The sequence below is a fragment of the Peromyscus leucopus genome, chromosome 23 (assembly GCF_004664715.2).
Source record: "Peromyscus leucopus breed LL Stock chromosome 23, UCI_PerLeu_2.1, whole genome shotgun sequence".
In the NCBI taxonomy this organism is placed as follows: Eukaryota; Metazoa; Chordata; class Mammalia; order Rodentia; family Cricetidae; genus Peromyscus; species Peromyscus leucopus.
In genome coordinates, this window is record NC_051082.1 from 25,618,788 (window position 1) to 25,645,706 (window position 26,919).

Below are 26,919 nucleotides of genomic sequence, written 5' to 3' on the forward strand. Positions count from 1 at the left end.
CAACGCTACACAGAGAAACCTCGTCTTGAAAAACCAAAAAACCAAAAAAAAAAAAAAAAGTATCCAGAATGGAGTTGAAGGGGCACACAAAGGATCTAGAAATCCTAAAATCAGCCTCCCTTCTTTCCTCCTTTCCTTTCTGTTGAGACAGTCTCATGTAACCCAGGCTAGCCTCAAATTTCTCATGTCCTGAGGCTGACCTTGACTTCTGATCCTCCTGCTTCTACCTCTCCAGTGCTGGGATTACAGACGTACGCCACCAGGTCCAGTTTATGCAATGCTGGGGATCTAGCCCTTCATGCGCGCAAGGCAAGCATCCTGCTGACTGAGCCACACCCCCAGCCCCCTGGTTAGCAGTTTTCTTTTGAGACGGAGTCTCATATCGCCCAAGCTGGCCTTGAACCCCTGATCCTCCCCGTCTCCACTACTGGGACTACAGGCATACGCCACCACACCCAGTGCTTTACATAGGTTTTCCTCTGAATCAGGCAAGGGGCCAAACTCAGCAACATGGCCGACAGATGACGGAGGTTGAGTTCTGTCATGTGACCGTCTACCCTCTGGCTCCCGCTGTCCTCAGTTACACACATCGCTGGTAACACCCACACTTCAAGCCCTGCGCCGATTGATCGCACAGACCCCTCCATCTATCTCGTGGGCAAAGCCAGTGGGTGCGCCTGCACCTCTGAGGTTGGTGGAGTCCCTCTCAGGGCCCAGTGCCTCCCGGTTCCTGGAGCTGTGGGCGGCCCTGCCCGAGGGTGGGGCACAGGCCACACAGAACTGGGGTGAAGTTCGGATCTGCGTGACTTTACCACGAGGGAGATCTGGTTGGTGGATGCCACAGACTCTGGGTTAGAGGACGAGGATGAAGAGGAGGAAGAGGAGGAGACCGAGTTGCCTTCCGAGACCCGCTTTCTCTTGCGCTTGGGAATGTCTTTGGCTGGTGGAAGAAACAGTTGCTGAGGCCGGATGCTGGGGGCCATTCTGTGTCGGCCTCCTGAACTCCCTGGAGAAAGCCCTTGCTTTTAGATTTTTAGTGGTTTCTTTCTTTCTTTTTCTTTTTTCTTTTTTTTCTTTTTTTTTTTTTTTTTTTTATGTCCTGGGAATGGAACCCAGGGCTTTGTGTAGGTCGAACCATACTCCTAGGCCCTTACTGGGGGATTCTAGGCAGGTGCTGTTCCTCTGAGCTAAAGCTACATCCTTTCACAGCATCCCAGGCTCTGTGACTCTACCCACCAAGTGGCTGAGGCTCACTTGTCCAGCCTTAATCCCCAAGCAGGTCTAAGGACCAGGTGTCCCACTTCTGGCTCCTATTCACCTGCCTGCTTTGCTGGTAAAAATACCCCCTCACCTACCCAACAGGCTCAGTACAGGGATCTGGCTCCCCCAGATCATTCGATCTTCAGTAGGACTATCTTCCTACGACCTTCAAAAGCCCTAAGCTCCCTACCCACCTCCCACCAAAGTGTTTTGGTTTAGTTTGCTGAGACAGGGTCTCACGTAGTCTAGGCTGGCCTCCAAGTCACTGTGTAGCTGAACTTGGTCTTGATGCCTGATCCTCCTGCCTCCGCCCCCCTCCCCCCAGTCCCAGTCCCGGGATTAAAGGTGTGTGCCACTATACCCGATTTATGTAGTGCTAGGGAAATCATAACAGGACTTTGTGCATACTCTCCCACTGATCCACACCCAGCCTTACCTATTATTTTTATTATTATTATTATTAAGAAACATTTATTTATGTACGTGTATGTGGCACATGAATGGAGGTCAGAGGTCAGCTTGAAGGAGTTGCCTCAGTTTCTCCATCATGTGGGGTCTAGGGATTGAACTCAGGTCGTCAGGTTTAGCAGCAAGCACCTTTATCCCCTGAGCCACCCAAGGCCTGTGCCTGCCTTTTTTATCTTTGAAGGCAACAGACTGGTCCCCGGGAGGCAGAAGGCGGCCTCCCCGGCCTCTGACTCACCTGGCACCTTGGCATCATTGCAGACTTCTGCAAAAGGTCTGAAAAAGAGAGAGAAGCGAGGCCACAGTTAGGTGGTTCCCTCTCCTCACCCGCTCCTTGGGATTCGGGACACCGACTCTCCATAGCTGAGATGTAGCGGTTGTGGCTGCAGCCAGGTCAGTCCACGCTATAGTTTTACACCCTGAGTGTTGCCCAACGGTCCACGTGTTAAATGTGTGTCTGCACACTAGACCTTGACGAGGTGGGGCCTAGTGGGTGGGATAGGTCATGGTGGTCGTGTCCTCAGTGGGGATCCTGGGGCCATTGCTTCCTCCTCCCTCCCTCCCTCTCCCTCTCTCTTTCCTCTCCTCTCTCTGCTCCCTGGCTCTCGGGAGGTGAGCAGCACCTTCCACCATGCATATATATGCTCCTACCAAAACCAGGCTCAAGTGACCAGGGCACAAAAACCCTGAAATGCTTTTCCTTTTGAGACGGGGCCTGGCTCTGTAGCCAAGGCTGGCCCATCCTCCTCCTCCTGCCTCTCGGTTACTGGGATTATAGAAAAACGTTGGCACACCATTGTCCCTCAAATCTTTTTTTTCTCGTACTGTTTAAATCTGTTTTCATTACATTTATTTAATTGGTGTATGTATGTGTGCATGTGTGTCCAGCAGAGGTCAGAGGACGACTTGTGGGAGTCCAATCAGTTCACTCCTTTGATGATGTGAGTCCCAGGAAACCTTACTGAGGTTGTCAGGCTTGGGGGCAAGCACCTTTACCTGCTGTGTGAATGTGTGTGTGTGTGCCGCTGTGTGTGTGTGTGTGTGTATGTGTGTGCGCGCGCGTGCATGATGGTATGCATGTGTGTGGAGGGCATAGATCAATGCTGGGTATCTTTCTCAGTTACCTTCCACATTATTTTTATTCTAAAGAATTATTTATTTAGCCAGGTGGTGGTGGCGGTGGCGGCGGCAGGCACTTTAATCCCAGCACTCAGGAGGCAGAGGCAGGTGGATCTCTGTGAGTTTGAGGCCAGCCTGGACTACAGAGTGAGTTCCAGGACAGGCACCAAAACTACACAGAGAAACCCTGTCTCGGAAAAAAAAAAAATAAATAAATAAATAAATAATTTATTTACTTACATGTGTGTATACAGGTGTGCAAGCCTGTGTGCACAGGAGGAGGCCAGAAGAGAGGGTACTGGGTGTCTTTCTTTACCGTTCTCCACCTATTCCTTTGAGGCACAGTCTCTCCCTGAAGCTGGCACTAGTGTTTTCTCACTAGGCCTGAAGCCAGCAAACTCCAGAGACCACCCTGACTCAACCCTCCTCGTGGGGCCACAGGCATGCACGAGAAGCCCCACGTGTTACGTGGGCACTGAAATCTAAGCTCCAGCTCTCATGATTACGGAGCAAACATTCCTGCCTGCTGAGCCATCTCTCTAGCCTCCGTGTTCTATTTTTAGGCAGAATTTCTCACTGATTTGGCTAGCCTGGAGGGCCCGTGTGCCCCAGGAATCCTCCTGCTTTTACCTTCCCTGTGGTGGGATTACAGGTGCGTGCTGTGGGCCCAGGAGACCCGAACTTAGGTCTTCACGCTTGTATGACAAACATTTTTGTACTAATTGTGACTCTTCCCAGCTCCTACCTCAAACTTTAAAAATGATTTATTTTATTGTATGAGTTTCTGCATGCACATGTGTATGTATATGTGTACCATGTTTGTGCACAGTGTCCAAGGAAGTCAGAGGAAGGTATCGGATCCCCTGGAAATGGAATTAGGCATGGTTTGAGCCACCATGTGGATGCTGAGAATGGAGCCTGGGTCCTCTGCAAGAGCAACATGTGCTCTAAACTGCTGAGCCATCTCTTCAGCCTTGTCCTAAAACGTCTTGAGTACAGAGAGGATACTCAAGAAATTCTGAATTGTGGGCTGGGTAAATTAGCTCAGGCCTGTAATCCCAGCATCTAGGAGGTGGAAGCAGGAATATTAGGAATTCAAGGTCAGCCTCGACTACATAGTGTGTTCCAGGCCAGCCTGGGCTACTTGAGACTCTGTCTCAAAACAACAACAAAAAATTGGAGTTGGTTTTCTGACTCAGGGTTCTCTCTCTCCGACCCCTGGCTGAGCCTGCTGATGGTGTCCTGGGCCAGGGTGGTACCCTCTCCTCCCCCACAGCTCTTGCCCTGTGGCACTCACTGGAGCTGGTTGATGATAACCATCCGTACATGCTCCCTGGCCTTCAGGATCTTCTCCAGCCGATGGATGTCGTAGGTGTTGGGGTTCCGGAAGGGGATGTCATCCGGGAGCCTTTCACCTCCACAGCATCTGGGCTGTCCCGGATCAGTTTGTAAGGGACCAACACAGGCCGATTCAGTCCCAGGGCCTCTCCTAGAGAGCACAGGTCAGAACCAGAGAGAGAGAGATGCCCTCATGTCAAAAGGTGAAACACTCTAGGGAGAGGATCGTGACTCTGACAGCCCAACTCAGCAACCATCCCACCCCAGGGTCAGCATATTGATCATCCACATACGTAAGGATAGTTCATATTGATCACCCACGGGTTCCAGGACTACCTAAGAGACAGACATAGCTCTGGGCACATCTCTATGTGAGGAAGTTTCTAGATTGGGTTAACCCACTCTACATGAGGGTGGCACCATCTCAGAGGCTGGGGTCCAGAACTGAATTAAAATGGACAAAGTGAGCTGGCCACCAGCATTGGTCTCTCTCTGCTCCCCTGCAGACTGCAGACGTGACCAACTGCCTCACGTCCTTGCCCTATGGACTAGTGTTAATCTGTGACCCAAAATAAACCCTACCTTCCTTAAGTGGGGTATGTTGTCCCAGCAATTAGAAAAAAGTAGCTAACACATCCGTCACTGTGGTCACGCAAGCTGCCCTGACGACCCACCCCGGCCACCCAGGGGCACTGACCGTATTTCTCATTGAAGAGCTCCTTCACCTGCTCCCGGAGGATCACCTTCTCCCCGAGCCTGTTGGCGTCATCCTCGTCTGCAGGGAGACAATCGGACTATAGGTCTGGCACACGCTGCTCCCGTGTGGCCCTGGCCTGCTGGGCAGACTCTCCAGAGACTGCCTTCTCTACTGAGGCCGCTTTGGTCTCATGAGTGTATCCACCCACTCACCTCCCATTCATCCATCTACATATCCACCCACTCACCTCCCATTCATCCATCTACATATCCACCCACTCACCTCCCATTCATCCATCCACACACCCACCACTCACCTCCCATTCATCCATCCACACACCCACCCACTCACCTCCTATTCATCCATCCACACACCCACCACTCACCTCCTATTCATCCATCCACACACCCACCACTCACCTCCCATTCATCCACCCACACACCCACCGCTCACCTCCCATTCATCCATCTACATACCAACTCATCCTTCCATCCACCTGAATTTTCCAAGCAGCACCTCTACCACAGGACAGGCACAGAGCACCCCAAAAGGAGCTAACAGTGTAGCGGATACTAGTTATAGCCCCCAGAAACAGTGTGACGGGACACTCTTTCAAACCCACTGCGTTAGCCTGAAAATTAACCATGTTTGTCTTAAGGAACACATGTGTGTGTATACACACACACACACACACACACACACACACACACACACACACGCTCGTAGAAGCCATGATATCTGGCTTGGCAGCCATGTTGGGCTGTTACGTTGCCCCATCTCAGGGTGAGGTTCAAGGGCCTGGACTGGAACAGGCTGCCTCCTGCAGGAAGCAGGGGCCGTTCTTAGGAGTATGTGGTGTGCAGAGACAGCAAGTTACGAGGGACAAAAAGCCGTATCCTCCCTCCTGCCTATGGCTCGCACACTACTACCTCCCTTTTTATGGATAACAAGACTGAAAACAGGAACATAGAATAACCACCACCAAATCCAAGTCCATTGGCTTTTATTTTCTGTTTTCAGCTGGGCCTCAATCTCAGGATCCTCCTGCCCCAGCTTTCCTAGTGCTGGTCGTGTTCCCTACCACACCTGGAGTGGAAGATTTGTGGTTTTGTTTTTAATTACATGTATTTATGTGTGAGCAAGTGCACACGTGGAGGTCAGAGGTCAACTTGCAGGAGTTGGTTCTCCCTTCCGCCATGCCGGTCCTGGAGATCGAACTCAGGTCATGAGGCTTGGCAGCAAGCGCCTTACCCCTGAGCCATCTTTCCAGGCCCAGGGTTTTTGCTTTTTTAATTAATTCATTTTGTATGAATTAATTAAATGAGTAATTAATTAATGAATTTGTATATATGAATACACGTGGATCGTGGCATTTCAAGTGGAGGTCATGCCGGGCAGTGGTGGCTCACATCTTTAACCCAGCACTCGGGAGGCAGAGGCAGGCGGATCTTTGTGAGTTCGAGGCCAGCCTGGTCTACAGAGCGAGATCCAGGAAAGGCTCCAAAGCTACACAGAGAAACCCTATCTGGAAAAAAACAAAAACAAACAAACAAAAAAGCTGGATGCAGACACCACACCTTCTCTGCTCTGCTCCCCTCTCCCTCCACCCCACCATTTTTCTCTCTCTCCAGGCCTGGCTCCCCCCCCCCCTAATAAAGCTCTGAAAACTAACACTGGGTTCTTTCGTGACCGCGACCTTTCAGCGGTAACCAGTGCCGCCACCAGCGCCATTTATCATCCTTTCAAGTGGTCTTCAGAAGTTAATTTTTGTGTGTTTGTATTCATGCCTTTATGCCTGGGGAGCCCTTCCTTGGGACGCTTATCTTTGGAGAGGCTCTCCTTTGGAACTGGCCAAGTAGGTTGGGCTGGCGGGCTGGCTAGTGAGCACCAGGGATCTACTTGTCTCTGCTCCCCAGAGCTGGGACTATTTTTAGTGGATGCCACCCTAGCTGTCCTTTTTTCTGTGGGTGTGCCGATTTGCTGGATGACTCATCCCCTGAGCCCCTCTGCTTCGTACATTTACATAAGGGTTTCTGGAATCTTACAGAAAGTTCCAGGGCTCCCTCAACTTCACGAGGTGGCAGAGCCTCTTAATTATGAACCCGGGAACACAGGAAGTTCCTTTCCAGCCACATGTGGGGTGCAGGACTTGAGATCTTTAACCCATTCAGGTGCAGGGTGGGTCACAGTGGCCCTGGCTGAGTTTCCATAGACCAGGAAATGGTCAGGGCCTCCCAGACACCCTGTGGCTCCGTGGCCCCTTTTGGAATAAAGGAGGAAGCACAGCGCCAGATCTGGGCCCAGGAGTAGGACATCTGGCCAGAGTCCTCTCTGCCCCACCCTGGCAGCGGTCAGCACTTCCCAGGAAGACAGGAAGGCAGGCAGTCATTACTGCAGCCACATTAACAGAGAACATTAACGGAGGAAGCATGGCTGGGGCTGGAATTGTGGCGTCTTGGGATACCGAGACAGGACAGTATTATTTCAGCTCTCCAGACCAAGACGGAGCTGGAAGGGCGGGAAAGGGGGAAGGCAGGAGGGCTGGAGCCAGGAAAATATCCCTCCAGCCTCAGGGAATCAAGTACAGAAGGGCAGAGGGGCCCTGAACGAATGGCCTCCAGACAGTAAGTCAACCTACCTCAAAACTGTAGATTGTCAGGTGCCCTGTCCCAGACCACAGAGAGTAAGTCAGTTGTTAACTTGTCCAACATCACAGAGAGTGAGTTAACTTATCTATGATCATACACAGTGAGCTAACTTGTCCAAGACTACAGAGTCAATTAACTCATGTAAGATCATAGATGTAAGTTAACTTACTTAACATCGAAGATCGTAGTTCAGAAATGGTAAACTTGGTTCCTAAATGGGCAAATAAGACCATTCCCTTGCCTTGCTCCTTGCTTGTCAATATCAACCCCAGACTGGCTCCCAGGCCTGTCTCAGGTCCCCTTCTCCCCGAAGCTCTCCACAGTTTGAAGGTGACAGGAGATGGCACTAAGGGGGCTTCTGCCACCTATGTGTGGCAGGCCCTTCTCCACAGCTGAGCATCTCAACCTGGGCCTCAGACGATGCTAGAGAAACGGTAAAAAACTTTCCTCACTGATACACTGACGTTAGAAAAGATTTACCAATCAACTTGCGTAGAAAATATTGTTGGCCGGCCCGGTGGTGGAACTCGGGAGGCAGAGGCAGGTGGATCTCTGTGAGTTCGAGGCCAGTCTGGCCTACAGACTGAGTTCCTGACAGCAGAACTACACAGAGAAACCCTGTCTCCAATAACAACAATAAAGAGGGCTGGAGAGGTGGCTCATAGGTTAAGAGCACTGGCTGCTCTTCCAGAGGACCCGGGTTCAATTCCCAGCACCCACGTGGCAGCTCACAACTATCTGTGACTCCAAGATCTGACAACCTTATACAAACATACAGGCAGGCAAAACACCAGCACACCTAAAAATAAATAAATAAATAAATAAATAATAAATAACAAATAATAAATAAATAAATAATTTTAAAAAGCAAGCAAAAATTAAGTTATATAAAAGTAAAATTCAGCTAAAGGAGTACTGCCAGACCAAAACATAAAACACATTTAATTGCTCCAGGTGTAACTGGGCCAGGGGTGGAGGGGAACAAGGGGACACGGGACAGGACGGGGACAGGGACAGACTGGAAAGCAATTTAGAGATGAACATGAGTGTAAGAATAGGAAGTGATAGCTTAAACCTACATAAAGCCACAAGAGATTTCTGTTCTGGGTTTCTCTTTGGGAGCACGCTATTATTAAAGAGTTTTAATTTTTTCCCCCTCTTATTCTCCAAGTGATTGGAATAAATTCTCACTGGGGTGGGGTGGGGCTTAATCTGCCATAACAATTTCTTGAAATTGAACCTGAACTGGGAAGTCGACTGTGAGGTGTCCTAGATTAAACTGGGGCTGCTGAGAATTTGGCTCTAGCTCCCTGGGGTGCTCAGGTTTCTGGGCAGCAGGGACCAGCACACAAAGGCTCCCCAGGCATGCTGTCCGCAAGGTCTAATCCGGCTGGAGATCCAGCCTTTCTGAGCCTCTGAGACCCACCTGGCCTTGGCCATGGGCTGCAGGTTGGAGAGAAGGCAATCCTTCCTGGGTTTTTTGTTTTTGTTTTCCAAGACAGGGTTTCTCTGTTTATTCCTGCTGTCCTGGAGCTAGATCTATAGACTGGGCTGGCCTTGAACTCAGAGAGATCCACCTGCCTCTGCCTCTGCCTCTGCCTCCTGAGTGCTGGGATTTAAAGGCATGAACTGCCACCGCTCCGCTAGTTCTTCCTGTTTTATAGATAAGGACACTGATGCTCAAAAGAGCTGAACCTGGCTTGCTGGAGTCACACAAGAAGCTGGCAGCTGTGCTCTGCCTGTGGGGACCCCAATGCACCCATTTTTTCCTTGAGAGTGTGCTGAAGCTGCACCTGGGGTCAGAGGAAACGATGATGACGATACACGTGCGTGCGCCAAGTGTCTGTGGGTGTCTGCGGTGGCCAGAAGTGAGCACTGGATTTTTGGTGCTGGAGTTACAGGCACCTGTGAGCCACCCGATATAGTCGCTAAGCAGTGACCTCAGGCCTTCTGGAAAAGCAGCCAACACACGTAACCTCTGAGTCATCGCTCAAGTCCTCATTGTTCAGTTTTAAGACAAGGCCTCTTATAGCCCAGGCTAGTCCCAAGCTTCCTATGTAACTGAAGCTGGCCTTGAACTCCTTCCAGAAGCTAGGATAACAGACAGATGTCCACCGTGACACCCTGTGACTGGCTGTTTGGAAGCTCTTAACTGGACAGCAAAGGGAAGTGGGACTGGTCCTGTCAGGTACTGTGACGTGGGAACAGCTCTTCTCTTCCTCCTTTGCAGCAAACCCTGCAGGGAATATTCTCTTTGGTAAGTGGCTGACTACCTACCCTTGGCTTGAATGCCTCCAGTGACGGGGAGTTCATTACCTCCAAAGCCCGCCCCCATAGATCCGAAGATCCAGGCTTTTAGACAAGCGTCACCTCCATCTTCCATCTCTTTCACCACCTTCTTCACGGCCACTCCATCCCCTTCTAGATCTTAATTCCTCTCTCTCTCTGGGCCCACCACCTGGGACCAGCTTTACCTTCTCTGCAGTCTACCCGCCCCAGCCGGAAGCATGGCTACCAGAAAAGGCAAATCTGACATCATTTGGAAAACAAAACTCTGATGCCTGAAAATAAAACTCAAACCACACCACACCAGACCCGGCCGCATGGACCTGTATAACCCCAGCTACTTGGGAGAAAGAGGAGGAGGAGGACTGTAAATTCAAGGCCAGCCTGGGCTACATAATGAGACATTGTCAAAGACAGACAGCTGGATGGATGGGCAGACATATAGACAGACAGACAGCTGGCTAGGGATGTAACTCTATTGGTAGAGTGCTTGCCTAGCATGCATGAAGCTCTGGGTTGCATCCCCAGAACTGCACAAAACGGCATTGTATAGAGAGGACAGACTTGTAATCCCAGCACTTTGGAAGTCACATGGAGGCTGGAGTGTCAGAGTTCAAGGTCATCCTTGATGCCCAGCAAGTTCAAGGCCAGCCTGGGTTACCTGGGACACTTTGTTTCAAACAATAACAAACCTAAGAGTGGGAAGGCTGGGTTCACGGCTTCCTCCTCACCCTGACCTGGAGAATGTCACCTCCCCAGGCTGGCAGCTACACCCTACCCTCCAGATGTGAGTGATTGGTCACTGGGGAGAAAGACTCCACCTGTAGGTGGCCACTGTCTGGATTTGTGGAAACCAATCTGTACCCATTTTTGGAGGACCTCGACTGTGCTCACTGTTCACATGTGTGTATAGATCCCTCTTCCTCCCTGCCCCCACAATACACTTATTATTCTCTCTCTTAGAAACTCTCAGTGTTCCGGCCAGTCCTCTGGGATGATGCCTCCAACAGTCCTTCCCCACAGGGACCTCTGCTCCCCAGCTGGGGGACCCTTCCCGACAGAAGGGACTGCACCTGCTCCCAGCACCTTTCTTGACGCAAGCTAAACTCAGCTGAGAAAATGCCTCTCTCAGATTGCCTGTAGGACATCTTCTTAATCAGTGATTGATGCGGGAGGGCTCAGACCCATCGTGGGTGGGACCACCCCTGGGCACGTAGTTGTGGGGTGTATAAGAAAGCAGGCTGAGCAAGCCATGGAGGGAAAGCCAGTGAACAGCGCTCCCCCATGGCCTCTGCATCAGCTCCTGCCTCCAGGTTTCTGCTCTAACTTCCCTCGGTGGCACTGTGAGTTCTAAGCTGAAATAAAACCCTTTCTTCCCCAAGGTGTTTTTATCACAGCAACCGAAACCCTCAGACAAGAGTGGACCAGTCTGACAGAGTGGTACATGTCTGTAATTCCAGCACTGTGACGTGTGGGCAGGGGGATCCTAAGTTTAAGAAGATTCTCAGCTAACCGTCAAGTTCCTTCTGGCCTGGTCTATAATAAGACACCACCTTAAAACACAAACTGTTATGGGCTGGGGGTGGGGTGTAGAGAGACGGCCCAGCGGTTAACAGTGATGGTTGATCTTGCAGAAGACCAGGGTTCGGTTCCCAGCACCCACACAGTGGTTCACAACCATCTATAACTCCAGTTCCCTGACCTCCACAGACACGAGGCACACACGTACAGGGAAAACAGTCAGACACATAAAAAAATATTAAAAAAATAACAGCAGCAGCAGCAGCAACAAACAAAAAGTCAGGGCTGAGGAGATCAGCTCAGTCGGTAAAGTGCTTGTCCTGAAAACACAGACCTGAATTTGAGCCCCACAGCCTTCGTAAAAAGCAGAACCCGGAGCCAGCCAAACAACTCAGCAGGTAGACACTTGCCTCTAAGCCTGAAGACCTGAATATGTATGTGCGCGTGCGCGCACGCACACACACACACACACACACACACACACACACACACACACACACTTTACACATACAGTATACACACTACACTCAGACACGACACACTGAACATTTATACATACTATACACACACACACACACACACACTCCACATACACTCACACACTCAAAATTCTAACACCAAACCGAAAAACAAACCGCCAACAAGTAAACCAGTTTCAAACTGGGAGTTTAAAAAGATTGTTGACCGGACCCATGTGATTGCACACAGTGGCCATGAGGGGGCGACAAAGAGGCACTCAGCAGGATCAGATTTAATTTAGCACAGTGGATGGGGGTAGGGGGTAAGTTCAACCTGGATCCTCCCCAAAGCAGGGTAAGACCTCCTTTCAGATCTCAGCCAGACCACGCAAATGCTCTGTGACTGTGAGGAATTTTCTTAACCTCTCTGAGTCTGTTTCCTCTTGTGAGAAGTTAACCAACCCCAGAGTGGCGGCACACAACTATAACCTCAACATTCCGGAGGCTGAGGCAGGAGGATCGTGAGTTTGAGGCCAGTGTAGGATACATATCAAGACTCTCTCCCCAAAAACGAGTGGGGTACGGGGGGAGGGGCAGGGAGAGACCCGGGGGGCTACAGTGGGTTGGATGACGGATAGGCTCACTGGGTTTCTATGGGGCTGGAGCGGTTCAGCCACACTTCCTGACCCACTGAGGGACAGGAGCACCACTCGGGAAAGGACATCCGCTCAGGCAGTCATTTGTGCCAGGGTTGGCCACTGGCTAGGGTCTGACTTTAGGCTATCAGCCTGGAGCCAAGAGACCTGCATTCACAGATGAACTCAGGAGCTGAAGGTGGGCGGTGGGGGTGGGGTGGGAGTCTGCTATGGGACCAGGGTCAGCTCTAAGTAAGGGACTTTCTGGAACTCTCACCGGTGGGAAGGTAACCCTGTCTTAAGTCTCCAGCTCCCTTCCTAAGGAAGCACTCACTTCCCCCCAGGGCTCTCTCCATTGTGGGCACAGGATCCTAGAGTCCACCCAGGGGTACAGAGGTGTAGAGGGTACAGAGGCAGAGGCTTTTTTCTTTGTTTTAAAATTCTTTTTAAGATAGGGTCTTGGGGGTAGGGACACAGCATAAGTTCCAGACTAGCATGCACGAGGCTCTGGGTCCAGCCCCAGCACCACGTAAACTAGATATGGTGAAGTATGTGTAATCTTAGCCAACTTGACTGAGCCTTGGCCCAGCCCCTCACTGGGGATTCTAGGCAGAGGCTCTACCACTGAGTCACACCCCAGCCCCTCACTGGGGGATTCTAGGCAGGTGCTCTACCACTGAGTCACACCCCAGCCCCTCACTGGGGGATTCTAGGCAGGTGCTCTACCACTGAGCCACACCCCAGCCCCTCACTGGGGAATCCATAGGCACTCTTCTCTCTCTCTCTCTCTCTCTCTCTCTCTCTCTCTCTCTCTCTCTCTCTCTCTCTCCCTTTCTTTTTTTTTGAGACAGGGTCTCTCTGTGTAGTCCTGGCTGTCCTGGGATTCACTCTGTAGACCAGGCAAACCCACCAGAGACCCACCTGACTCTGCCTCCTGCTGCTGGGGTTAAAGGTTACACTACTACACTCAGCTTTTTTCTTTTGAGCCCATCTCTCACTGGCCTGGGAGCTTGCTCAATTCTCCATCTCTCTGACACGAGGATTATAAGTGTGTGCCATTACACGTGGTTTCTGTGGGTCCCAGGGATCAAATTCAGATCCAACAGCCAGCCAGTCATTTTTTTTTTTTTTTTTTTGGAGACGGGGTTTCTCTATGGCCTCAAACTCACAGAGATCCACCTGGCTCTGCCTTTTGAGTGCCGGGATTAAAGGCGTGCGCCACCGCCGCCCGGCTCCAACAGCTGGTCCTTTATAGACTGTTTTATCTTCCCAGCACCCTCACCCCTCGCACCAAGCCCCCTGCCCCCTAGGACAACACTTGCCATGGATTTCCTCCATGCCCTGAGTTAGCCAGGTCCCTTAGAGGTCAGGGGGACCCTGACTCTGCTGCATTCTCTGACCGGGCGAGCCTTGTGGCTTCATTGCTATCTCTCTGCTCCAGGACCAGGGCATCTGCAGCCTTTCCCCACCAACCTGGGGCGGACGAACCGGGAGGTGTGGGAACCGCAGGTCAGTATCCCAGGTCCCACTCCGGAGCCAGGCAGTGGTGCCCATGGTAGACTTGGCTTTGCACTCCCAGAACTGGGCAAGGACCCCCGCCCTACCCCGCCAACACCGAGTGCCTCCCAAACACACAGAATACCACTTACCGGGCTTTGGGATGAGTCCCTGGAAGGGCCTGCAGGGGAAACAGAAGTGGAGTTTCAGGGAAAAGGCTCCAGGGACAAGACTACCACCAGATACACGACGGCGACACAAGCTTGCCGAGGAATTGGCAACAAATGCCTAGGGCCCATTTCACAGATTAATGTTTGATTCTTTCAGAGAGGAGCTCTTGTATCCTGGGCTAGTCTTGAACTCTCTCTGTTATGGCCAAGGAGGACCCGGAACTTCTGATCCTCCTGTCTCTACCTCCTGAGTGCGGAGATTACAGCGGTGCACCACTCAGCCTGGTTTATGTGGTGTGGGTCAGGGCTTCATGCACGCTGTATACACCCGAAACCAACCAAGCCCCATTCCCTGCTCTTCTCCTTCCTTCCTGTCCTTTTTGAGAAGGGGTCTCATATAACCTAGGCTAACTTAACTTATAACCCTCTTGGCTCCGCTTCCCGAGTGCTGGGATGAGAAGCATGTTTTGGGATCTGTACCATTTGTGTATGTGAGGTGGGCACCTTTGCATGCATGCAGAGGGTGACTTCAAGTATCTTCCTCAATCATCCTGTATCTTTTTCTTTTTCTTTCTTTCTTTTTTTTTTGGTTTTTCGAGACAGGGTTTCTCTGTGTAGCTTTGCGCCTTTTCTGGAACTCACTTGGTAGACCAGGCTGGCCTCAAACTCACAGAGATCCGCCTGGCTCTGCCTCCCGAGTGCTGGGATTAAAGGCGTGCGCCACCACCTCCCGGTTCTGTATCTTTTTTTCTTTTCTTTTCCTTTTTAATTTAAGGGAAGGTTTCCCACCTAGTTAAGCAAGCCTCTGGAATCTTCTCATCTCTTTTCCTAAAACTAGTGCTGGGGTTACAGGTACATGGGAGCATGCCCACATTTTTATACGGATGCTGAGGATCCAAACTCAGGTCCCTCAGGCTTGTTCAGGAAACACTTCCCCACCACACCAGCTCCCAAGCCCCAGACTCCACATTACAATAAGACGCCCAGGCCATGTGTGTACACAGAATTTTTGCTTTCTCAGGGGGCTGCTGCAGGGCATACAGTTAGAAGGGTGGTCAGTCACTGTGTGGAAGCTCCTGGATCCCGTCTGGTCTTTAGTTCCTCTGTATCACCCTGCAGTGGTTTGAAAGAAAATGGCCCCCAGAGGGAGTGGCACTATTAGGAGGTGTGGCCTTGTCGGAGGAAGTGTGTCGCTGTGGGGGTGGGCTTTGAGGTCTTTGGCTTAAACTTTGTTCAATGTCTCAGTTGACTTTCTGTTGCCTGCAAGATGTAGAACTCTCAGGTACCTCTCCAGTTCCACACCTGTCTACCCACACCACCATGATGATCATGGACTGAACCTCTGAAACTGTGAGTCCCCACCACCATTAAATATTTCTTTGTAAGAGTTGCCGTGGTCATGGTGTCTTTTTTTTTTTTTAAAGAAAGATTTATTTATTTATTTATTTATTTATTTATTTATTTATTTATTTATTTATTATGTATCCAGTGTTCTGCCTGCATGTATGCCTGCAGGCCAGAAGAGGGCACCAGATCTCATTATAGATAGTTTTGAGCCACCTTGTGGTTGCTGGGAATTGAACTCAGGACCTTTGGAAGGGCAGCTAGTGCTCTTAACCACTGAGCCACCTCTACAGCTTGGTGTCTCTTCTAAAAACCTGGGGTTGGGGATTTAGCTCAGTGGTAGAGCCCTGGGTTCGGTCTTCAGCTCCGGAAAATAAAAAACAAAAACAAAAACCAACCCTAAGACACATCCTTACTGCAGGAATTTCTGGAGCGGGCTCCCGATCCCAGCCAGTCCAGCCTCAACCCCTCCCCTTCCTCATCAAGTACCTGGTGACTGTGAACTTGATCTTGTCAGCCACAGAGAGGATCCTTTCCAGGTTCTGGGAGCCAAAGGTGCAGGGTTTGCGGAATGGGATCCCGGGAGGCAGGCCCTCGATGATGACGGAGCCCGGGTTGCTTTTGATTCGTTTGTAGGGTACCTGCACTGGGTATTTGATGCCCAAGGCTTCACCTGGGTGCGAGAAGGACAGTTGGGCCAGTTAAGGGGAAGCGGTGTAGCAGGGTGTGTGGCGCAATATGGGAGCGTCTCTCCCCGTGGGCACAGGGCCCTTTTGTGGAAGCGTGTAGAGACCAGCGATTCTCAACCTTCCTAACGCCGCGGCCCTTCAATACAGTTCCTCATGTTGTGGTGACCCGCCCCCCCAACCATAACAGTATTTCATTGCTACTGTGTGGTGGTTTGAAAGAAAACGCCCCCCCCCCCCGCAGGGAGCGTCACTATTAGGTGTGGGCTTCTTGGAGGAAGTGTGTCACTGTGGGGTCGGGCTTTGAGGTCTTTTTCTCAAGCTCCACTCAGTGTGACAATCAGTTGACTTCCTGTTGCCTCTCAGTCAAGATGTAGCACTCTCAGCTCCACCACCACGTCTGCCTGCCCGCCACCACGCTCCATGATCATAATGGACTGAACCTCGGAAACTGTAAGTGAGCCACCCTCAATGAAACGTTTTCCTTCTAAGAGTTGCCGTGGTCATGGTGTCTCTTCACAGCAATAGTAAACCCTAACTAAGACACTACTTCAGAATTGTAATCTTGCTACTGGTATGAACTGTAATGTAAATATCTGATATGCAGGATATCTGATACTGGACCTCTACAGGGTTGTGACCCACAGGTTGAGAACCACTTCTGGAGAAGCTGGGGAAACTAGCGTGTGTGTTGTGCGCGGAGTTTCTGGTGTGAATCCATGCTAGGTGGAGTGCAGAGCAGGTACGTGTGGTTCCAGGTGCTGGCTCTGGCGGCACACTGAATACTTCTCAGACTCTAGACTGTGCTTCCTGCTTGTATGCCTGCAGGCCAGAAGAGGGCACCAGATCTCATTGTAGATGGTTGTGAGCCACCACGCGGTTGCTGGGAATTGAACTCGGAACCTTTGGAAGAACAGCCAGTGCTCTTAACCACTGAGCCATCTCTCCAGCCTGGTGTCTCTTATAAAAAACCCTAAGACATTCTCTGGCTGCTTCCAGGATGGGAACTCTGAAACATCTGCTTTTCCCCAGCCTGTGGTTGTCAGATTCACAGTCAGGACCCACATGGGATGAATGAGTATGTTCCACTCAGCAGTAAGGAAGGTAGACAAAGCCAGACAGGATGCTTTCCTGACATGAGGGACCACTGTCTACCCGCTCTCAGGCCCCTTCCCTTCTTTCTTTCCCTCAATTTCTTCTGAGACAGAGTCTTATTGTGTAGCCTTGGCTGCCCTGGGACTCCCTATGTAGACCAGGCTAGCCTCAAACAGAGATCCACCAGCCTCTGTCTCCCAAGTGCTAGGATTAAAGGTATGCGCCACCACCTCCGGGCTCTTTCTTGTTATAAGTCTGTTTCTTTCTTTTTAGTTTTTCAAGACAGGGCTTCTCTGTGTAGCCTTGCCTGTCCTAAAACTCACTCAGTAGATCAGGCTGGCCTCGAATTTACAGAGATCTACCTGCCCCTGCCTCCTGAGTGCTGGGATTAAAGGCCTCATCTATTGATTGAGTTCCAGGGCAGCCAAAGCTGTTACACAGAGAAACCCTGTCTCAAAAAAAAAAAAAAAAAAAAAAAAAACCAAAACCAAAAAAAAAAAAAAAAAAAAAAAAAAAAAAAAAAAAAAAAAAAGCCATCTCTTTTTAAAGTTGGTTTGGTTTTTTGTTTTTGGAGCCAGGGTCTCATGTAACTCAGGCAACATTCTATGTAACTGAGATGGGAACTTCTGACCCTCCTGCCTCTACCTCCCAAGTGCTGGGATGATAGGAGTGTCTGCCACCATACCCAGTTTATGCTGTGCCATGGACTGAACCCAGGGCTTCTTCACACACGCTCAGCAAGGAGTCTGCCCATTGAGCCACACCCCAGTCTCTATCACATTTTATTTGTGTGTGTGTGTGTGTGTGTGTGTGTGTGTGTGTGAGCACCTGTGTGCACAGCCCGTGGTGAGGGGAAGAGGGTCAATTGCAGTGGTTTGGCACACTATGCGGGTGCCAGGAATCAAACTCTGGTCATCATTAATCATGGTTCATGATTAAATACCTAACTGGCAGCCACCACTCTTACCCCGTAGGCCAGCTCACCGGCGAGTGCTCACACACCTTTTCTATCTGTCTCTCAACCACATCCACAGTCTGCAGTTCCCGCTGCCATGAAACTCGGAGCAATCCTCCTGCTCCAACTTCCCAAGGGATGAGATGACAGGTGTGTGCCACCCACGCATCCTACCCCGTGTCTGTTTTCTGTGACACCGTGTCCCCAGTGCGTGGCATACGGCAGATGCTCAAGGAAACGGATGAGAGCTGGTGAGGGGACTCCGCACGCACAGGTGGCTGCCACCAAGCCTGGCAGACTGAGTTTGATTCCCAGGACCCCCACAGTAGGACAAAACAACCGATTCCTCCAAGTCTGATTACCACGTTTCTGCTGGGGGGTATGTGCGCACCCCCACACCCCTCCATACACACAATAAATAAATAATTAAAAGGAAAAAAAGTAGAGAAAAGAAATACCTAAAATATAGATCAACCTCTCTGCCCAACAGGCAGGGAGCTGCCCGGTTCTCCCCGACCTGACCCCTGCCTGTAACTCACCGTATTTCTTGTTAAACAGATCTTGGACTTGTTCCCTAAGCGTGTTAGCGATGTCGATCCGCGAGAGCCTGGTGTCGTAATTTTCTGCAGAGTGAGTACAATTACGGACAGAGGTGGTTACATTAAAAGGCACTCGGTGACTTTTACAGGAAAAATGATTTCCTAATTACAGTGAACTCCTCCTCTGGCAATTAGCAGATCTTTGGAGTGGGCCCCTCAGAGTCCTTCAAAACCAGTCTTCATGAGACGTGTGTGTGTGTGTGTGTGTGTGTGTGTGTGTGTGTGTGTGTGTTTCCTGGAAGGACTCACACTGTTGAGACAACAGCCACGAGATGAAATTAAGTTAATAATTGTTGACATTTGAAAACCAACACACTAATAAATAAGCTTGGAAGTCAGGCACCAGGGAGAGGGGGTTTCTGTGTCCTCAGCTGGGTGGGAGTTAGAGCAAAGGCTTCAGAGCTCACAGGGAAACAGGGACGAGAATGGGAGTGTCTGCCTGGGGCTCTTTATTATTTGGTGGCACAGGGGATGGAGCCCAGAGTCTTACAGACGGTACAGAAATACTCTACCACTGAGCCACACCCCAGCCCCTCACTGGGGATTCTAGGCAGGTGCTCTACCACTGAGCCACACCCCAGCCCCTCACTGGGGGATTCTAGGCAGGGGCTCTACCACTGAGCCACACCCCAGCCCCTCACTGGGGGATTCTAGGCAGGTGCTCTACCACTGAGCCACACCCCAGCCTCTCACTGGGGGATTCTAGGCAGGTGCTCTAACCACTGAGCCATGCTGCCAGCTCTTCACAGGGTTGGGAGTACTCCAGGTAAGGGCTACCATTCTGAAACAGTGCTGACTCAGGAACCCCATGTACCAGCATAGCAGGACTGTACTTTCGACCTCAGGGAGGTTACACCCTGGCCTGGCCTTAGGAGAGAAAGGGTATGGACGGCAGGGGAAGGAGGAAATGACCTCTGGTGCTTCCTATGCACTCCTGGTGACATTCTCAGCCCACTAAAGGCTTAGACATAGGACGGTCATAGGGCGAGGTAAGACACACAAACTCCCCTCACTGTTCCAGTGAGGCGCTGAGGTGACCAGCAGCCGGTCCCCTGTAAGGTCTCCTAACTCCAGTGTTGGCCGCTGCTGCCTTTCTGAACTCCTCAGTAGTAGGGTGACCATGAAGAAGCCCCCTGGTGACAGCCACCCTGGGACTCACACCAGCCATGCCCACTCGTTTTCTAAGCTGCGCACGCGCACACAGGATGTGGTAGGGTTTCAGACGCATCCCTATCCATAGGAGGGATGTTGGCTGGCCTCACATGAAAGGGTGCCAGACGTCTCCCCGTGGTCCAGCTGTAAGCCATCCTTTAACATTTGTCTGAATCCCACTGCTTGCCTTCCTGGCCGCCTTTCTGGCTCTCCATGGCCACCAACCAGTCCTTCAATTTTAAAGTACTAAGAGCTGAGTTGATGAATGACTACAGAAAGGTAGATGGCTGCCACCTAGACAGAGAATTCTGCCAGCTCAGAAGTCCTGTACCTGGGTGTCCCCCTCCTGACTAACTCAGACATACCAGGCTACTCGGGCACCCTAGAGCCCATGGGTGGGGTCCAGACCCAACTCCCACTGCCACCCCTGCCCTAAAGCCACTCAAGGTCACGACCCCAGCATGCCTAAATTTATATGAGCCTGAACTTACCTTGAAGGCCCTGCCTCTTCGGGGTCTCGTCCACGAGACGGTCCCAGGAGTCCCTCTCTGGGGGTGGGGTGGGGAGAGAAGGCAGGTGAGGGGGGAGCACCTGGGGTCTCAGGTGGCATCGAGGGGGCAAACCCAACAGGGGCAGTGGGGAAATACCTAGGGTAGGGGATAGGACAGGGGCATCAGGACGGGGCATGGCAGAGACTTGGTGCCCCCCCTCCCCCAACACCCACCTGGGTCTCGCCCACGCCCAGGTACCTTGAGTGTCCATAACAGGCTCTTTGACACCATCGGTGAGCAGTTCGGGTCTAGAAAACACAACCAGCGCCATCAGTGACGTTTGCCTGAGCATCCTAGGGCTGTTCAGCCTCTGAGCGTCAGTCTACAGATCTGTGCAATGGGCTTGCCTAGAGTTCTTGGCCAACACAGAATTAAGGTCCTTGCCACACTGGGGCAGCCATCCTGGTTGGTTGATGGGAGCTGTCAACAGCTCTGAGCTCTGAGGTTCCTCCCAAGTCCTGGGCACTGCCTAGCATTGAAACACACAGCTGGGGAAATGATGTGCGTGTTTGTATTCGCACATGTGTACAGGTGCAACGTAGAGGCCAGCGGCCAACAACTGGTATCTTCCTTAACTGCTCTTTATTATTATTATTATTATTATTATTATTATTATTATTATTATTTGGTAAGGCTTTATTTTGTAATTATGTATACATGTGTGACAGTGTGGCTGTGTGTGTGTAAAACCCCTGAGGATGGAGTTCCAGATGGTTATGAGCTGCCCAACCAGGATACCAGGAACCAAACTCAGGTCCTTGCAAGAACAGCAAGCATGCTGGGCGGTAGTGTCGCACGCCTTTAATCCCAGCACTCAGGAGGTAGAGGCAGGCGGATCTCTGTGAGTTCGAGGCCAGCCTGGTCTACAGAGTGAGATCCAGAATAGGCACCAAAACTACACAGAGAAACCCTGTCTGGAAAAACCAAAAACAACCAAACAAAAACCAGCAAGCATTCTCACCTGTTTTCAGACAGGGTTTCTCCCTGAACCTGTAGCCCACATCCAGGATCCTCCTATCTCTGCACACTCCGCACCGGGATTACAGGTTTGCAACACCATTTCTTTTTTTTTTTTTTTTTTTTGGTACTACTTGGGTCCTGGGGATCGAACTCAGGTCCCCAAGCTTGCATAGTAAGCACTCTACTGACTGGACCACCTCTAAAGCGTCTCTCTCGTTTTGTTTTTGTTGAGATGAAACACTGTGATCTAGTCTAAACTCTACATCAGTGGTTCTCAACCTGTGGGTCGAGACTCTTTGAGGGTGAGGGTGTGTGTGTGTAGAATGACCCTTTCACAAGGGTCACCCAAGACCATTGGAAAACACAGGTATTTACATTACAGTTCCTAACAGTAGCAACATTACAGTTGTGAGGTAGCGATGAACATAATGTTATAGCTGGGGGTCAGCACACCGTGAGGACCTGTACTAAAGGGTCGCAGCGTTGGGGAGGCTGAGAACCACTGAGCTACAGCTTCCGGCCTCGGCCTCCCACGTGCTGCTATACAGTCATGAACCGTCACACCCCGTTCTAATTTAGTTTAGGATCAGCAGGGCATGGAGGCTTGCATCTGTAATCCCAGAGCACTCGGGAGGCTGAGGCAGGAAGATCACTTGGGTCAACCTGGGTTATATAGTGAGTTCTAGAGTAGCCTGAGCTAGAAAGTAAGATCCCATCTTAAAAAAACGAAACAAAAGAAACCCCACAAACAACAAAATCAAAACCCAAATACACCAAAATAAAAAAAAAAAAACAAAGTAAATAAGAAAGTACAGGACAGCTGGGCGGTGGTGGTGCACGCCTTTAATCCCAGAGCTCGGGAGGCAGAGGCAGGTGGATCTCTGTGTTTGAGGACAGCGTGATCTCCAAAAAGAGTTCCAGGAGAGTCAGGACTGTCCAAAACAAAAAAAAGATTTTGCAATCTGAACAACGGGAAGTTGCCAGTTGTTCGGTGCCATGTCTGGCGCTGGGCCACTCAGATGTTGTCCTTCATGCGTCTAGCCAGTCCTTACTTCTCTAATTTTTTTTTTAACTTAATTTCATCTCTCTGCCCCGACCCTCAAGCCTACCCTCTCTCCTTTCTTGAGACAGAAACTCAGCATGTAGCCTTGGCCAGCCTGGAACCTGCCGCCACACCCGGCTCAGACCTTACCTCTTGATGACAAACTGGATGTTGTTGCTAGCTTCCAGGATCTTCCGAAGCTTGGCGATCCCAAAGCAGTTGGGTCTGCGAAGGGAGATGCCTTCGGGCAGGCCCAGGACGAACAGCTCCTCAGGGTGCATCAGGAACTTGGAGTAGGGTACCTTGACTGGCTCCGAGGTACCAATGGCTTTGGCTGTGAAGACATGGCTGCCGTAAGGCCACCCGGAGCCTCAACCTGTCCCCACCTCTCCGCGGGAGCTGCAGGGACGGCAGGGCTTTGGAGGTGGCACTCGGTTGAACCCCATGAACTTGCAAGATGAGAGAAAAGCACACCTGGCCTGTGGGTAGGGTAGAGTCCCCAGAGGACGTGACTTGTCTGGAGGCATACAGCCTGGGAATGTGACCCCCAAAGGCCTTTCTTCACTCATGTAGCAGAGAAACTACAGTGTTGCTGGGATATGACTGTGGGTCCCTCATCCCCTCCCCGACCCCTGCTACCTTCAAAAACCCCAAACCCACACGGCCCCGTGGCATGCCAGATTTAGGGTTAGCCTGATCTGAGGCTCTCTGCCCATGAGTAGACTGCTGCCCTGGGCTAGCCTCATCACCACAGCAGGCTTCCTATTTTCCCATCTGTAAAATGGGTCTCAGGATATAACAAGGATTGTGAGGCAGGGATGAGAGAGTGTGTGAGGAGCCAGCACCTGGCAAACTCCGGGAGCTAGGGAGAAATCAGGCTTCGCGAATCGCTTCCTCTTTTCTGGACTCTGTTATTTTATTGTAGGGTTGTGGGTGGAACCCAGGGCATAATACATGCTAAACTAGCTGAGCCACACACCTACCCCCTCACTGGGGGACTCTAGGCAGGTGCTCTACCACTCAGCCCCTCACTGGGGGATTCTAGGCAGGTGCTCTACCACTGAGCCACACCCCAGCCCCTCACTGGGGGATTCTAGGCAGATGCTCTACCACTGAGCCACACCCCCAGCCCCTCACTGGGGGATTCTAGGCAGGTGCTCTACCACTGAGCCACACCCCAGCCCCTCACTGGGGGATTCTAGGCAGGTGCTCTACCACTGAGCCACACCCCAGCCCCTCACTGGGGGATTCTAGGCAGGTGCTCTACCACTGAGCCACACCCCAGCCCCTCACTGGGGGATTCTAGGCAGGTGCTCTACCACTGAGCCATACCCCTGGCCCCTCATTGGTGGATTCTAAGAAAATCCTGTAGCATTGAGCCATACCCCCCACTTTTCTGGATTCCAGAGCAAGCTAGTTCTTGCTGTGAGTTCCCAGGGAGGCCTGTAGCTGTCAATAAGGCCCATGGCTGAGGCTGACTGAAAGCATGTGAACCAGGGAATGATATGGAGGAAGAGTATGTGGACCAACAGGCCAGCAGGGTGGGACTCTGCCATGGGTGAGCGATATGGACCAATCCCTCCATCCTGAAGAGGAGCCCCAGCTCTGTCTCTGTCTCTGCCCTGAAGGCCCGTCCCTTTCCCTATTCACCATATTTCGTGTTGAACAGCATCTCCACCTGCTTCCGCAAGGGCCGGATCACATCACCAGGGCTTTCTGGAAGACAAAGGCAGTGTGCTGATTTCCTGGACGCAGAAACATCCTGCTTCTTAACTCATACCCCCAGCTTTGGAGGGATCAGGAATTACCTCGTGGTGAGACTTTGGAAAGGAACAAGGAAATGGCAGCTCTACCCAAGCCCTTAATTCCTGGATTTTGCATACCTCGTGGTGATGTCTGCCAGAGTGGTGATCTAGAAGGTTCTGTGGTTGCTCTCGGGCAGCATCACTTTTAGATCAGCCCAGTAAGTTACCTAACTAGTTAGTGGGTGCAAAGTAAGCCTGCAATTTGCATACATGGCCACCAGAGGGCGGGCAAGAAACATTTCCTAATACTTTACAAGGTATCTGGTCTTCTACGTCAAGCTGAGTTCTACAAAATGGCATTTATCTCCCGGGCTGTTTTACTTTAGGGGCAGACACACTATTGATAAGATTCCACTCTTACCTTGTCCTTCCCACTCACCCTGCCTTGTTCTCAGCAGAGAGAGAAAAACCAGTTTTTCCTCTTTTAACATCTTTTATACAGAAAGCCAGTTTTATATACTCAAGCCATATAATCTAGCTCAGGAAGATGAGGGGCACAATTCACTTTAGAATTCCTCACAGAAAGCAACTGGGTGTGTGTAAACCGAAGCTTAACCTTTATTCTGACAGACGCCTGCCAGTTCTAGCACAGTCTAGAACTTTCTCCCACTTGGAATGGCTCACACAGGACTCCCAGCCCAAATGCAGGGTGTTGGAAAGATGATGGGGTGGAGGGGTGGAGTGGACATAGAGAGGGAATTATGGCAGGGTCTCACCTTCTGCCGGCCTCTCTTCTGGCCATGGCTCCTCACTGGGGCCTTTGTCTAAGAGAAAACAGAGGATGATAAGAAACCATGTTAGTGCTGGGTGGTGGGGGCACATCCCTTTAATCCCAGCACTCAGGAGGCAGGCAGATCTCTGTGAGTTCAAGGCCAGCCTGAGCAACACAGTGAGACTATGTCTCCAAAAATAAATAAATAAAAAAATAAAAACCAAGGGCCCGGAGCACAGCTCAGCAGTAGTGCACTTTCCTGGCATGCACTGGGCCCTAGGTACCATTCCCAGCACCAAAAAATACATTAAATACATTTGCAAAATGTCCATAATCCAAATACATACACATACACACAGGGCTGGGGATGGAGGTCAGCTGGAGAGTGCTTCCCGGGGATGGGCACGGTCTTGGGTTTGATATAGAGCACACCTTTAGGTTATCTGTATAAGACACAAGTGAGACAGAAAGAACTTTCCTGGGGCTGGGGAGATGGCTCAGTGGTTAAGAGCAATTATTGCTCTTACAGACGACCTGAGTTCAGTTCCCAGCACCCATATCAGGTGCTCCTCACTGAGGAGCTCCAAAGGATCCAGGCTCTCATCTGACTTCTGCAAAAGAAAAGCACTTTATTTCAAACTCACAGAGATCCATCTGCCTCTGTCTCCTTAGCGCTGGGATTAAAGGTGTGCACCACCACAGTCCGGTTATTGTGTGTGTATGCGTGCGTGCGTGCGTGCGTGCGTGCGCGCGCGCGTGTGTGTGTGTGTGTGTGTGTGTGTGTGTGTGTGTAGGTATACGCATGCCACAGTAGACACATGGAGGTCACAGAACAATGTGCAGGTATCCATTCTCTCATTACATCCCGTGAGTCCCAGGGATCCAACTCAGGTCATCAGGCTTCCATAGGGAATGCTTTTACCTGCTGAACCGTCTCTAGCCCCTCTTTTTGGTCTCAGGTAGGCTAGGGTGGTCTAGAACTTGCTCTGCAGCCAAGGATGACCTTGAACTTCTGATCCTCCTGCCTCTATTTCCCCAAGTGCTGGGATTAATGCCCCACTACATCTGGCTTGTTTGGGGAGTTCTTTTCTTTTTGGGGGGAGAAGGGGAGCTTTTTTTTTTCCCTTTGAGACAGGGTTTCTCTGTGTAGTTTTGGTGCCTGTCCTGGATCTCGCTCTGTAGACCAGGCTGGCCTCGAACTCAGAGATCCGCCTGGCTCTGCCTCCTGAGTGCTGGGATTAAGGGCGTGCGGCTTGGGGAGTTATTTTTACTTGTTCATTTTTTTCATTCCCTGCAGGGGCTAGGCATGGAACCCAGGACCTCAAATTCGCTATACCAGCAATCTGCTGCAGGCTTTCAACATCAACGAATAACGAACTGACACATAGACTGAGGTCCCATTGCCGAAAGCATCTTATCAAGTGCAAATATCAAATCCAAAACACATCCCAAGTTGCAGGCACGGGTGGTCCCACATCTGGCATGCCTCTCGTGTGTTGAGTCTTCTCCAACTAAGGCACCCAACTCCAGCAAAAACTTAGGGATTTCCCGGCCCTCTGTCCTCCCTGTAGCTCCCCAGAGTGGTAGGTCCCCAGCATGGCCAGCCCCAGCCCACCTCTTACCAGCCGGCATTTCCATCCCATAACCGGAATCCTCCGAGGGCAGATGCCCAGGTAGTGAGTCCGCCATCTCCTCCGAAGTTGGTGAAGGGTCTAAAAGGAAATTCCAAATGACGAGAGCATCTTTTACATGTCCTGCCCATCGTGGTCCCTCAGAGGTCTCAATGGACCAAGCGGGTCGACAGATCGAGATGTTAAAAGAAATCCATGTAGCCAGATGTGGTACAGCTGGATGACCTCAGTTTTTGGGAAGGTGAGAAGCATCAGGACTGAGAGCTTAAGGCCTCCCTGGACTACTGAGTGGG

At 51.0% G+C, this 26,919-nt stretch overlaps 1 protein-coding gene across 1 annotated transcript in view; it reads right to left on the minus strand.

Annotated features, from left to right (window-relative positions):
- Nucleotides 1–647: 647 nt before the first annotated feature.
- Gtf2ird1 (GTF2I repeat domain containing 1) overlaps nucleotides 648–26,919 on the minus strand; it is a 91,399-nt gene continuing 65,127 nt past the window's right edge. Inside the window, 14 exon segments of the mRNA XM_037198295.1 lie at nucleotides 648–940; nucleotides 1,964–2,001; nucleotides 4,142–4,250; nucleotides 4,253–4,333; nucleotides 4,880–4,957; nucleotides 14,077–14,105; nucleotides 15,928–16,111; nucleotides 18,714–18,797; nucleotides 20,417–20,473; nucleotides 20,675–20,724; nucleotides 22,629–22,812; nucleotides 24,129–24,194; nucleotides 25,000–25,047; nucleotides 26,618–26,707. Coding sequence (XP_037054190.1) covers nucleotides 648–940; nucleotides 1,964–2,001; nucleotides 4,142–4,250; nucleotides 4,253–4,333; nucleotides 4,880–4,957; nucleotides 14,077–14,105; nucleotides 15,928–16,111; nucleotides 18,714–18,797; nucleotides 20,417–20,473; nucleotides 20,675–20,724; nucleotides 22,629–22,812; nucleotides 24,129–24,194; nucleotides 25,000–25,047; nucleotides 26,618–26,707 — 1,391 coding nt within the window.